Genomic DNA, 13,125 nt, shown 5'->3' with positions numbered 1-13,125 from the left:
GTGGGTCCCTAACCATGTCTCCCTGCTTTGTGTCCCTGGATGGGCTAGGGTTGCTCACTGAAAATGCTCCCCAAACTCCCTCAGTCTAGTCCTCACGCTTCAACCAATGCCCTCCTCTCTTTAGGGACTCCCGTTGTCTCCCCCAAGGCTACCCATGCAGGGGGTTCAAGTGGACCCATTACATACAGCATTCTCAGTGGGAATGAGAAAGGGACATTCTCCATCCAGCCTAGTACAGGTAAGGGCAGAAGCAGGGGACTTTGGGGGACAGGTTCCTGGGGGAGCTCCTCCTTGGGCCCCAGGAGATTCCGGTTGAGGAGGGGCTGCCCTGGAGTGGTGGGCCTCAGAGACAGAGGCACTAGGGCAAGCAAGAGGTCTGTCAGTGATCCATTCTGCCTTCCCCAGGAGCCATCACAGTCCGCTCAGCAGAGGGGCTGGATTTTGAGACAAACCCACGGCTGCGACTGGTGCTGCAGGCGGAGAGTGGAGGAGCCTATGCCTTCTCCGTGCTGACCCTAACCCTGCAAGATGCCAATGACAATGCGCCCCGCTTCCTGCAGCCCCACTATGTGGCCTTCCTGCCAGAGTCCAGGCCCTTGGAGGGACCCCTGCTGCAGGTGTGGAGTGTGATTGGAAGATGGGGGCAGAGCTGGGCAGACTTTGTCTGCCACCAGCCCAGTGCCAGCAGCCTCCTACTCCCACCAGGTGGAAGCAGATGACCTGGACCAAGGCCCCAGTGGACAGATCTCCTACAGTCTGGCCGCATCCCAGCCAGCCCGGGGATTGTTCCATGTAGACCCAGCCACGGGCACTATCACCACCACAGCTATCCTGGACCGCGAGATCTGGGCCGAAACACGGTGAAGCTTGGCTCTGTAGACCCTGAGACTCCTTCCTGGGTCCATGCAATTTCGAGTCCTGCATTAAATCCCCTTCAATCCCTAGGCCACATCCTGAGTTCCCCGCTTCCACCCCTGCCACCTGTCCTGAGTCCTCCTGTCACTGCCCGGGGTTATCGCTTATCCCAGACCCCACTTACTGATTGTGCTCTGTGTTCAGGCTGGTGCTGATGGCCACAGACAGAGGAAGCCCAGCCCTGGTGGGCTCAGCTACCCTGACGGTGATGGTCATCGACACCAATGACAATCGCCCCACCATCCCCCAGCCCTGGGAGCTCCGAGTGTCAGAAGGTGAGGACTGGGTCAAGTGAGAGCTATAAAGGGTGGAAGGGAAGCATTATTCCCCACCATGGAGCTCCAGGACTGTCTGTGACTATAACAAACACACTTGTGCCACGTATTGCAGATGCACTGTTGGGCTCAGAGATCGCACAGGTAACGGGGAATGATGTGGACTCAGGACCAGTGCTGTGGTATGTTCTGAGCCCTTCTGGGCCCCAGGATCCCTTCAGTGTTGGCCGCTACGGAGGCCGCCTCTCCCTCACGGGCCCCTTGGATTTTGAGCAGCGCGACCGCTACCACCTGCAGCTCCTGGCACACGACGGGCCTCATGAGGGCCAGGCCAACCTCACGGTGCTTGTGGATGATGTCAATGACAACGCACCTGCCTTCTCACAGACTCTCTACCAGGTGCCCGTGCTCCCACCTCTGGGCCCAGGGTTGTTCATGATGGAGGGAAGTGACAAAGCTAGAAGGAGCTGGGGTGGGCTGTATGTTGGAACTGACTTGGGGACAGAGCTTGGGGGATATAAAGGTCCCAACTCAAACCAGCCTTTTACGTCCTCAGAACTGTGTCCAGGTTCTGCATTCAGGGCCCAGAAATGGGGGAAGGAGGGCAATTCAATTAGGGGTATAAGGGCTCCAAGCTAGAACGGATGCCACGCAGAGCTCATGGGATCAAGCTGCATAACACAGGCTGAGTGAGCAGCAAGGTAGCTGAGAAGCTCAGCTGTAAACCCTTGTCTTATACCTCAGGTGATGCTGCTTGAGCACACACCGCCGGGCAGTGCCATTCTGTCTGTCTCGGCCACTGACCGGGACTCGGGTGCCAACGGTCACGTCTCCTACCACCTGGCTTCCCCTGCTGAGGGCTTCAGCATTGACCCCAACAACGGTGTGTCCTTCTTGGTGTCTACCCCTTTTCCTTGACTGTCCTGGGCCATATTTTGAGCTCATCCCTAGAATTTCTTGCCTGAACTCCTAATTCCTAGATCACTGACCTAGGGAGGACATTTTCCCCCCTTTGTATCTTTTTTTTACATTAATTAATTAATTTATTTTTGACCGTGCTGGGTCTTCACTGTTGCTGGCAGGCTTTTGTGTAGTGGCAGTGGGCAGGGGCTACTTTTCATTGCAGTGCATGGGCTTCTCATTGTGGTGGCTTCTTTCATTGCGGAGGCACACAGGCTTCAGTAGTTGCATCATGCAGGCTCAGTAGCTGTGGCACACAGGCTTTGGTTGCCTGTGGGATCTTCTCGGACCAGGGATCAAACCCACCCGTGTCCCCTGCATTGGCAGGCGGATTCTTACCCACTGGGCCACCAGGGAAGTCCCCCTTTGTCTCTCTTTTAAGCACTGTCCTGACTGCATGTCTAGAAGCCATTCCCTAAATCCTGGAGCCCATTCCATAATCTCCCAGCACACAGGCCACTCCCTGGAGTCTGACTTCCAAGGCCATTTCCTCGTCCCTAGAGGGTCATTCTGCTCACCCACAGTCTCTGCTGATGGCATATTTCTCTTCATTCCCTTTTCCTCTCAGGGACCCTGTTCACAACAGTGGGGACAGTGGCCTTGGGCCATGAAGGGCCAGGCATGGTGGACGTGGTGCTGGAAGCCCGAGACCACGGAGTGCCGGGTCGGGCCGCCCGCGCCACGGTGCACGTGCAGCTGCAGGATCAGAACGACCACGCCCCGAGCTTCACACTACCACACTACCGTGTGGCTGTGACTGAGGATCTGCCGCCCGGCTCCACCCTGCTCACCCTGGAGGCCACAGACGCCGACGGGAGCCGCAGCCACGCTGCCGTGGACTACAGCATTGTCAGTGGCAACCGGGGCCGAGTCTTCCAGCTGGAACCCCGGCTGGCAGAGGCTGGGGAGGGTGATGGACTAGGCCCCCGGGCCCTGGGCTGCCTGGTGTTACTTGAGCCTCTAGACTTTGAAAGCCTTACCCAGTACAACCTAACTGTGGCAGCAACTGACCGGGGGCAGCCACCTCGAAGTTCGGCTGTGCCAGTCACCGTCACCTTGCTGGACGTCAACGACAACCCACCTGTCTTCACCCGAGCGGCCTACCATGTGGCGGTGCCTGAGGACACGCCTGTGGGAGCCGAGCTGCTGCACGTGGAGGCCTCCGACGCGGATCCAGGCCCCCATGGCCTTGTGCGCTTCACCCTCAGCTCAGGCGACCCTCTGGGGCTCTTTGAGCTGGATGAGAGCTCCGGGGATTTGCGACTGGCCCGCCCCTTGGACTGTGAGACCCAGGCTCGACATCAGCTTGTCGTGCAGGCTGCCGACCCCGCCGGGGCACACTTTGCTCTGGCACCAGTGACCATCGAGGTCCAGGACGTGAATGACCACGGCCCCGCCTTCCCTCTGAGCTTGCTCAGCACCAGCCTGGCTGAGAACCAGCCTCCAGGCACTCTCGTGACCACCCTGCATGCAATCGATGGGGATGCCGGGGCTTTCGGAAGGCTCCACTACAGCCTGCTGGAGGCTGGGCCGGGGCCCGAGGGCCGCGAGGCGTTTGCGCTGAACAGCTCAACTGGGGAGTTGCGGGCACGAGTGGCCTTTGACTACGAGCACACTGGCAGCTTCCAGCTGCTGGTGGGTGCTACGGATGCTGGGAACCTGTCCGCCTCAGTCACCGTGTCGGTGCTGGTAACTGGTGAGGATGAGTATGACCCAGTGTTCCTGGCTCCAGCTTTCCACTTCCAGGTGCCAGAAGGTGCGCGGCGTGGCCACAGCCTGGGTCACGTGCAGGCCACAGACGAGGATGGAGGTGCTGACGGCCTGGTGCTATACTCGCTGGCCGCCTCGTCGCCCTATTTTGGTATCAACCAGACTACAGGTGCCCTGTACCTGCGGGTGGACAGCCGGGCACCAGGCAGCGGAACAGGCACCTCCGGGGGTGGGGGCCGGACCCGACGTGAGGCGCCGCGAGAGCTGAGGCTGGAGGTGGTGGCACGGGGGCCTCTGCCTGGTTCTCGGAGTGCCACGGTGCCCGTGACTGTGGACATCACCCACACCGCGCTGGGCCTGGCCCCTGACCTCAACCTGCTCTTGGTGGGGGCTGTGGCGGCCTCTCTGGGAGTCGTGGTGGTGCTGGCCCTGGCAGCCCTCGTCCTGGGACTGGTGCGGGCCCGGAGCCGCAAAGCTGAGGCAGCGCCTGGCCCGATGTCCCAGGCGGCACCCCTGGCCAGCGGCTCGCTGCAGAAGCTGGGCCGAGAGCCACCCAGCCCACCGCCCTCAGAGCACCTGTATCACCAGACTCTCCCCAGCTATGGTGGGCCTGGAGCTGGAGGACCCTACCCCCGTGGTGGCTCCCTGGACCCTTCACACTCAAGTGGCCGAGGCTCAGCGGAGGCTGCGGAAGATGACGAGATCCGCATGATCAACGAGTTCCCCCGCGTGGCCAGCGTGGCCTCCTCCCTGGCTGCCCGCGGCCCTGACTCCGGCATCCAGCAGGATGCAGACGGACTGAGTGACACCTCCTGCGAGCCACCTGCCCCTGACACCTGGTATAAGGGCCGTAAGGCAGGGCTGCTGCTGCCGGGTGCAGGAGCCACTCTGTACCGGGAAGACGGCCCCCCAGCCGCTGCCACCACCTTCCTGGGGGGCTGTGGCCTAAGCCCCGCCCCTACCGGGGACTATGGCTTTCCAGCAGATGGCAAGCCCTGTGTGGCGGGAGCGCTGACGGCCATCGTGGCCGGTGAGGAAGAGCTCCGTGGCAGCTACAACTGGGACTACCTGCTGAGCTGGTGCCCTCAGTTCCAGCCGCTGGCCAGCGTCTTCACAGAGATCGCCCGGCTCAAGGATGAAGCTCGGCCGTGTCCCCCGGCGCCCCGTATTGACCCACCGCCCCTCATCACTGCCGTGGCCCACCCAGGAGCCAAGTCTGTGCCCCCCAAGCCAGCCAGCACGGCCGCAACCCGGGCCGTCTTCCCACCAGCCTCTCACCGCTCCCCCATCAGCCATGAAGGTTCCCTGTCCTCGGCGGCCATGTCCCCCAGCTTCTCACCTTCATTGTCTCCTCTGGCCGCTCGCTCACCCGTCGTCTCACCGTTCGGGGTGGCCCAGGGCCCCTCAGCCTCAGCTCTGAGCGCAGAGTCTGGCCTGGAGCCACCAGACGACACCGAGCTCCATATCTAGGTGTGACCCGGAACGGGCCCCGACCTGGGATGCGCACAGTGTCCCCAATGCAGGCCCCATCTGAGCCTGCCCGGGCAGCCTCGGACCATGATTGGCCACTGGGGAGGCCAGCTCCCCACCCCAGAGTCGTCCAGCAGGGGCGGGTCTCACGTCTTGCCCCGGCCCTGGCAGAGCCCCAGTACCGTGAGGCCAGGTTGGACACTGACCTGTGGCCAGGTCCGACGCAGGGAGAGAGATGAGGAAGGAGGCAGCAGCCCCGGGGTTCCCCTCAGTGAGGGCTTCTTGCCCTGTGCCAGCACCCTGAGATGGAGCTGAGACTTTATTTATTGGGGGGTAGGGGAGTGGGGGCAGCCCCTGCAACTTTGTTCGGGCCCAGCTCCTTTGGGTTCCACTGACACCCCTGCCCCTGCCCAGAATCAAGTGCCAATTCTCACTCTGGAGCCTTAATAAACTGCAGTTTGTATCCAGTGTCCGGATCTGTTCTCTGGGCCCATAGGGACGGGGCAGTGATGGAAAGGCTCCTGACATCTTGTAGACACCTCAGGAGGCATAGAGTGGGATGGACAGAGGGGTGTCTAGGGTGGGGTGAGTGGGGAAGGCACTGGGAACCCAAGCCTGGCCTGAGTCTGTCACATCCCTCTACAGTCGACCTTTCCCTCTAACATGGGCAGGAGGCCAGACGAAGGCAGACAGCAGGAGTTTGCTTGTGGCAGCAATCCAGAGAGGAATTGGCTGGCTGGGGAGACCTTGGAGATGACCAACTCTAGGCTTGAGGGTCTTCAAAGAGGTGGGGGTGGATACAAGAGCAGCCAAGTGGTTTATTTGTTGTTTTTCGTGGGGTCATTATATAGACTATAATATATTCATATATAGTAACAGCTCACATTTGTTGAGCTCCTGCCACGTGAGGCTCTCCGAGGGATTTGCTTGCTTTATCTCTGGAAATTTTCAGTGCAATCCGCTGAGGCAGAGCACTTTTAACCTAACAGTCTCCATATTCTACATGAAGAAACCAAGGCTCCAAAAAGCTGTGACTTTCCTAATATCATGCGTCTTGTAAGGACCTGGATCTCTGGGTCTATGGGCCTCCAGAGCCCCTTTCTTAAGCGCCGCCTACACTGTGGTGAGGCCTGGGCTCACCCAGTGTTTGACAGTCCGCAGAGGGAGCATCTGAGTGGCCGCCCCACCCCTTCTCCAGCATTCAGGACCACCCATTGGAGGGTGGAGCCATCACGTCACTAGTTCCTAGGCAGAGGAGGTGGTGGAGGACTACAGGGTTCATGTGATCTGTCACATGACAGTGGACGAGCCAAAAGGCGGAATGGGACCCCGATCCTGGTGAGAAACTGGGGGGCTCCGGGAGAAGGGGATCACGTTGGGGGGAGTTTATGATGGAGGGTGGGAACAGCAACAGCCCAGCTCCTGCTGAAACCCATGTGCTGTCCCTGCAGCCTCCTAGGGCTCTTTGCCCTCTTCGTCGCTGGCAAATGCAGTTACAGCCCGGAGCCTGACCAGCAGAGGAGGTGAGTTGACTTAGCACCGACCGTCCCTTCCCCATGGCTTGTCCTGCACCTATTATCCTGGTTCCAGCCTCCCTTACCGGCTTACCAGCTCCTGATACCCCTCTCCGTAGTCCCAGGCTCAGTCTGATCATCCACCTCCTGTGATTCAAACCTGCTTCCGGAATCTTCCCCCAAATCTAGGTCTAATGCTGAACCTTCCCGTCCCCAATTTAATAATGAAGGCTAAAAATAATAATAATAATAATGAAGGCTGTGTGACCCCTGACCCTGCAGGCTGCCCCCTGGCTGGGTGTCCCTGGGCCGTGCGGACCCTGAGGAAGAGCTGAGTCTTACGTTTGCCCTGAGACAGCAGAACGTGAAGAGACTGTCCGAGCTGGTGCAGGCTGTGTCGGATCCTGGCTCTCCTCACTACGGTGCCTGACGGGACCGCGGGGCAGGATGTGGGATGTGGTGGAGGGACACGGGGCTGGGCTGAGCATGGGACGGTGCAGGTCATGTCAAGGGCATGCTCTTGGGGCCTGCAGAGGGGGTGGTATAGGACAGATGAATGGCAATGGCCCTCACTGAAGAGTTTCTGAATAAAAAAGTGAATGGAAAATAGACTGTCCAAAACTAACTCACATTCTTCCCTCCAAAACTTTCCACCTGTGTTCATCAGGCTAAAAAACTCAAAGTGGGTATGGTTAAGAGCACAGGCTTGATGATCAAACCTGAATTTAAATTATGACTCTACTGCTTACCCGCTGCCAGACAAATGGGGACATAGCACCCAGTACATGTAAGTTTAGCTCACTACCTCAGATTTCACCTCCAACCCCTACTAAATTCACTCTCATTTACTCCTCCACTCAAACACTAAAGCTGTCAGTTCCAGCTCTGAAACAGTCCACTCTCTCATTGTTCCTTGTTGCCACCAACTCAGTTGACTGTACTGTCTCACCTGGACTGCTGCCCACCCCCCTCACTGGACTGCCGTCTCTTCCCCTCCAATCCATTCCCTTTACTTTACACTCTGCTCCAATGGTCAAGCTGGACCGTGTGCTTCCTCTGAGGAAGCCCTTTGGGGTGGGAAAGAAGTGGGAGTGGTGAGCGTGTGAGGGGGCAATCTAAGGTTCACCCAGGAGGTGTGTGCATGATCCATGCAGAACAGTGACTCACCATCATGTTTAGCTTAAAATCAGTAAGTATGAAGATGTAAGCTAAATTAGATATCATCTTATAACTGGTCCTGAAAGTTTTGAAAACTTTTATTGGAAATAAACTTCAAATGAACATTTTTTTTTTTAATTCCACTGGCAGTCCAGTGGTTAGGACTCAGTGCTCTTACTGCTGTGGCCTGGATTCTATCACTGGCTGGGTAACTAAGATTCCACAAATGGTGTGGCATACCCCCCGACCCCCCAAAAAAGCATTTTTAATTTATTAATCTCATTTGTTTTTCATGATCATACAGTATTTGCAACCTACTCTCCTTTAGGATAAATCCATATTCCCCCAAGTTGAGCCTACACCTGTATGGCCTGCCTTTTTACTAGAAGCTTCCCAAGCATCCCTCAAGCCCCTGCTCCAATTTCCCTAGGAAGTCCCAGTGTCTCCTGGTTGAAGTCCAAAAAGAGCAATTTGGAAAAGCAATGAACAAAGGCAATTCTACTGAACCCCTGCAGGCAAGTACCTGACCCTAGAGGATGTGGCTGAACTGGTCCGGCCATCACCATTGACCCTCCACACGGTCCAGAAATGGCTTTTGGCAGCTGGAGCCCGGAACTGCCACTCAGTGACTACACAGGACTTTCTGACTTGCTGGCTGAGTGTCCGGTGAGAGGGGATAATTGCCTCATAGAGGGTATTGATCACCCCATAAGGGAGATTTGTCTCCCTATCGGGGAGGGAACCGAGAGTTTGCAGGTGCTGTGGGTGAAAATGCATGGGGAGATAACAACTAACTACCCGGTGATGCTTAGGCAGCCTCTTCTGCTCTGTTCCATGCTTTCTGACCTGTGTTTTCTGAACTGACCTCCAGACAGGCAGAACTGCTGCTCTCTGGGGCTGAGTTTTATCACTATATGGGAGGACCTGCAGAGACCCATGCTGTGAGGTCCCCACGTCCCTACCGGCTCCCAAAGGCCTTGGCCCCGCATGTGGACTTTGGTAACACCCAGTGGGGCTGGTGGAGGTTGGAGGGGCAGAGCCAGGGATGGGAGAAGTTTAGGTGCCACAGGGGGTGCGAGCGGGGGTGGGATCACAGTGGTAAAATGAGGGTTGGAGTCCAAAAGGTCTCTTCCTCAAGCCTGACTCCTCCCCACAGTGGGGGGGCTGCATCGTTTTCCCCCTACATCAACCCTGAGGCAACGCCCTGAGCCACAGGTGCCCGGGACTGTTGGCCTGCATCTGGGAGTGACCCCATCAGTGATCCGTAAGCGTTACAACTTGACGGCACAAGATGTGGGCTCTGGCACAACCAACAACAGTCAAGCCTGTGCTCAGGTGAGCCATGCAAGGAGGCTCAGCATCCTCACAGCCTCCTCAAGGTGCCTGAACAGCCTGGGGCTGACTCTGCTGGGCTCTCATCCTGTGATCTGGGACAGCATCCCCTGACCTGACCCTTGGGTCTATGTCTTCTGACCCATGAATCTCCTCTGACTCCCTCTGTAGTTCCTGGAGCAGTATTTCCATGATTCAGACCTTGCTGAGTTCATGCGCCTCTTCGGTGGGGACTTTGCACACCAGGCATCGGTAGCCCGTGTGGTTGGACAACAGGGCCGGGGCCGGGCCGGGATTGAGGCCAGCCTAGATGTGGAGTACCTCATGAGTGCTGGCGCCAACATCTCTACCTGGGTCTACAGTAGCCCTGGTACTGCCTAGAGGACTGACTGGTGGGGACAGAATTGGGGGGAGTAGTGATCTTTCCTCCTTCAAGGGAATTCCATGAGCTAGAGGGAGAGCCTGACAATTTCCCAAATGATTGCCCTTGTCCCCCTTTTCCAAAAAACATCCAGGCCGGCATGAGTCACAAGAGCCTTTCCTGCAGTGGCTTCTGCTGCTCAGTAATGAGTCAGCTCTGCCATATGTGCACACCGTGAGCTACGGCGACGACGAGGACTCCCTCAGCAGCACCTATATCCAGCGGGTCAACACTGAGCTCATGAAGGCGGCTGCTCGGGGTCTGACCCTGCTCTTTGCCTCAGGTGACCTCCTACTCTAAACTTAGACCCCACCACCACCCACGCCCACTCAAGATGAGAACTTTGACCCCGCAGTAACTCCTGGACCTGATCTCTAACTCATAATCTGAACTGAACATGGGCCACTGACCTGACCTCAACTCTGACCTCTTGCAGTAATAACTAACACTTGAATTTCCTCTCTGACATCTGAACCCACACTCCAAGCTCTGACCAATGAAACTGAATGCTAAACCTGGTCTCTCTCCCAGGTGACAGTGGGGCCGGGTGTTGGTCTGTCTCTGGCAGACACCAGTTCCGTCCCAGCTTCCCTGCCTCCAGGTAAGCACCCAAGCCCACCCCTTACTTGTGACCTCATGGCCTAGAACCTTTGCCTTGACCCCACCAGGTGCTCTTGTGGGTCAACACTCAGTTGTACCTGCTGTGATCATGATCATGCAGTATTTTCAGTCTCTGCTCTGGTTCCTGCACCCCTCTTCTTCCCAAAGGTGCCCCGAATCTCCTGAGTAGGACACAGCTCCCAGGCTTCTGCTTCCTTGGTCCCCAGGCATTTTAGTGGGAGATTTGGTGGATGTTTTGTAGGAAGAAGTGTGCACAGTCACCTCAGACCATGCCTTGAGGGCCACAAACCTCTGTCTTCCCCATGTACATACTTCACCAGAGTGCTTTCCCAGTCCCTCCAGCAAGACCCAGGCCACGCTCACCCAGCCCTATGCATTTTGGAGGTTTCTTAGGACTGCTACATTCTGAGTGCTGTCTTCTGCCCTCAGTCCCTATGTCACCACGGTGGGAGGCACATCCTTCCAGAACCCTTTCCGAGTCACAAATGAGGTCGTTGACTACATCAGTGGTGGCGGTTTCAGCAACGTGTTCCCACGGCCTTCGTACCAGGTACGTGTGTGTTTGTGTTGGTGGAGGAGAGACGGTGGAATCCTCAGTTCAGCAGATGGTACTTACTCAACAGTGTCTTTCAGGAGGAAGCTGTAACCCGGTACCTGAGCTCCAGTCCCCACTTGCCACCATCCAGTTACTTCAATGCCAGTGGCCGCGCCTACCCAGACGTAGCTGCACTCTCTGATGGCTACTGGGTGGTCAGCAACCACGTGCCCATTCCATGGGTGTCTGGTACTTCGGTGAGAATCAGTCTGGCTCCAAACCTCTACCCAGGGAATACCCCTACCTTCCAACCCCAAGAACCCAGAACCCTTGCACCCAGAACCCCTGACTCCTCAGAGACCTCCTACCCATCCCTCCCAAAAAGTCCAACCACTCTGAATCCCTAACCTCTACTTGCACCCTCACCCTTGCAGGCCTCTACGCCAGTGTTTGGGGGACTCCTATCCCTGATAAATGAACACAGAATCCTCGGAGGCCTACCCCCTCTCGGTTTTCTCAACCCAAGGCTCTACCAGCAGCGTGGGGCAGGACTCTTTGATGTGAGTCTGGAAGGGAGGGTTGTGGCCATTTTCATATGAAATAACAGCATTCATACTCATAAAGAGTATGTTGAGTGCTAAGATGAACTTGAGGGCAATTCTGTGGGATAGCCTCTGGAATGTGAATACAGGGTAAGGGTCTATAGTCTGTTAATATCAGCAGGTCCAGATCTGATGCCCACCCTCTCCCTAGGTAACCCATGGCTGCCACGAGTCCTGTCTGGATGAAGAGGTGGAGGGTCAAGGTTTCTGCTCTGGCCCTGGCTGGGATCCTGTGACAGGCTGGGGAACACCCAACTTCCCGGCTCTGCTGAAGACACTAATGAACCCTTGACCCTCTCCTGCTAGAAGGGTGGGCCTGTCCTCTGCCCCAGAGCAGGTGGCTTGGTCCCTTATTCTGCAGTGTTGGAAGCCCTGCTGAACCCTCAACCATTGACTGCCACAGACAGCTTATCTCCCTAACCCAGAAATGCTGTGAGCTTGACTTGACTCCCAACCCTACCTGTTCCATCATACTCAGGTCCCCCTGCCCCTGTCCCAGGTTCCTCAACAGGTGCCACAACCAGCACTGTTTGGGAGCATCCCCTGCATACAATCACTCCCACCCCCACCCCCCGGGGCTCCCTGCTCCATTTCTTTTCTTTTCAACCAGGCTTTTCCAACAAGTTTTCTACCCTGTCTGTGTACACTATTTCGCTGCATCCTCACCCCTCAATTCATTGTCATGAGACCTCTACTCTTGTTGTTTCACTCTTTCCTTCCCTGAGATATACTCCCAACCTTTGTTTTGTGAGTTCTCTGTCATAGAAGCCTACTGCCTCTTCTTTCTTCGCTTCCAGGGCTTAACTTCTTCTCTGACCACTCCCTCTTCTTCCTTCATTCCCTTTTTCCTCTTTCTCTGCTTCCTCATTAAACGTTGTTGTATTTTGTTGCTCTTGGTTTTTAACCAAAATTTTATAACTCTTTGTTTTTATTTTATCAAAGTATATGGGCACATTGTCAAATAGTTAAGTCTTATTGCAAAAAAAAAAAAAAAAAAATGCCACCCCTTGTGTATCTACCACCATTTCCTGCTACTTGAAGCAATCATTTCAACTGTTTCTGTTGATTCTTTGGTGCCTGCTAAGTCACTTCAGCTGTGTCCAACTCTTTGTGACCCCATGGACTGTAGCCTGCCAGGCTCCTTTGTCTAGAGTTCTCCAGGCAAGAATACTGGAGTGGATTGCCAGGCCCTCCTCCAGGGGATCTCCCTGACCCAGGGATCGAACCTGCATCTCTTAAATCTGCATTGGCAGGCATGTTGTCCACCACTAGTGCCACCTAGGAAGCCCTGATTCTTTGGTATCTACTAGTTTATCTCTAAATAACATGCTTATATTGCTATTTATTGAATTACCCCCCACCCCAGATTTAGTCATTATTGACTTCCTGTTAGCTTATGATCATTCTTCTGTGTTGTCCCAATCACTCAAAATCCCCACCACACATTCTTTCATCCTTCCAATACAATTCTATTTTTGTTTGGGCTGCATACAGGATTTGCACTGGTACAACTGTGTAAATGCTAATCATACCTAATCTATGTAGTATCATTGCTTTATCCTTTGTCTTTTGCTCTTCTCACTTGACTCATTGTCCACTGGAACAAATCAAG

General features: G+C 55.8%; 2 protein-coding genes across 2 annotated transcripts in view; both read left to right on the top strand.

Moving 5' to 3' along the window:
- Window positions 1–5,792, top strand: part of DCHS1 (dachsous cadherin-related 1) — a 36,691-nt gene extending 30,899 nt beyond the window's left edge. Inside the window, exons 15-21 of the mRNA XM_065944183.1 lie at window positions 125–238; window positions 406–617; window positions 706–860; window positions 1,060–1,190; window positions 1,306–1,589; window positions 1,935–2,073; window positions 2,719–5,792. Coding sequence (XP_065800255.1) covers window positions 125–238; window positions 406–617; window positions 706–860; window positions 1,060–1,190; window positions 1,306–1,589; window positions 1,935–2,073; window positions 2,719–5,330 — 3,647 coding nt within the window. The 3' untranslated portion in view covers window positions 5,331–5,792. The remainder of the gene's footprint in view (window positions 1–124; window positions 239–405; window positions 618–705; window positions 861–1,059; window positions 1,191–1,305; window positions 1,590–1,934; window positions 2,074–2,718) is intronic.
- Window positions 5,793–6,572: 780 nt separating this feature from the next.
- TPP1 (tripeptidyl peptidase 1) lies at window positions 6,573–12,282 on the top strand. Its single transcript, XM_065944519.1, has 13 exons — window positions 6,573–6,668; window positions 6,782–6,853; window positions 7,127–7,266; window positions 8,518–8,668; window positions 8,874–9,001; window positions 9,159–9,337; window positions 9,506–9,704; window positions 9,850–10,038; window positions 10,287–10,356; window positions 10,806–10,926; window positions 11,010–11,168; window positions 11,346–11,471; window positions 11,665–12,282. Exons 1-13 carry the CDS (start codon window positions 6,625–6,627, stop codon window positions 11,803–11,805), a joined length of 1,719 nt encoding a protein of 572 aa, XP_065800591.1. The 5' UTR covers window positions 6,573–6,624; the 3' UTR covers window positions 11,806–12,282.
- The last annotated feature ends 843 nt before the right edge of the window (window positions 12,283–13,125 follow it).

The sequence above is a fragment of the Muntiacus reevesi genome, chromosome 9 (genome assembly GCF_963930625.1).
Source record: "Muntiacus reevesi chromosome 9, mMunRee1.1, whole genome shotgun sequence".
NCBI classification, from domain to species: Eukaryota; Metazoa; Chordata; class Mammalia; order Artiodactyla; family Cervidae; genus Muntiacus; species Muntiacus reevesi.
Note: the sequence above shows the minus strand (reverse complement) of the source record. Positions and strands in the feature narration are given on the sequence as shown.

What these genes read in the sequence shown, in the direction of transcription:
- TPP1 (XM_065944519.1), top strand. Translation starts at nt 6,625, where the DNA reads ATGACAGTGGACGAGCCAAAAGGCGGAATGGGACCCCGATCCTG. An exon ending in ACAGTCAAGCCTGTGCTCAG is followed by an intron (nt 9,338 to 9,505) that starts GTGAGCCATGCA and finishes CTCCCTCTGTAG; the next exon opens with TTCCTGGAGCAGTATTTCCA. An exon ending in CTGGGTCTACAGTAGCCCTG is followed by an intron (nt 9,705 to 9,849) that starts GTACTGCCTAGA and finishes AAAAACATCCAG; the next exon opens with GCCGGCATGAGTCACAAGAG.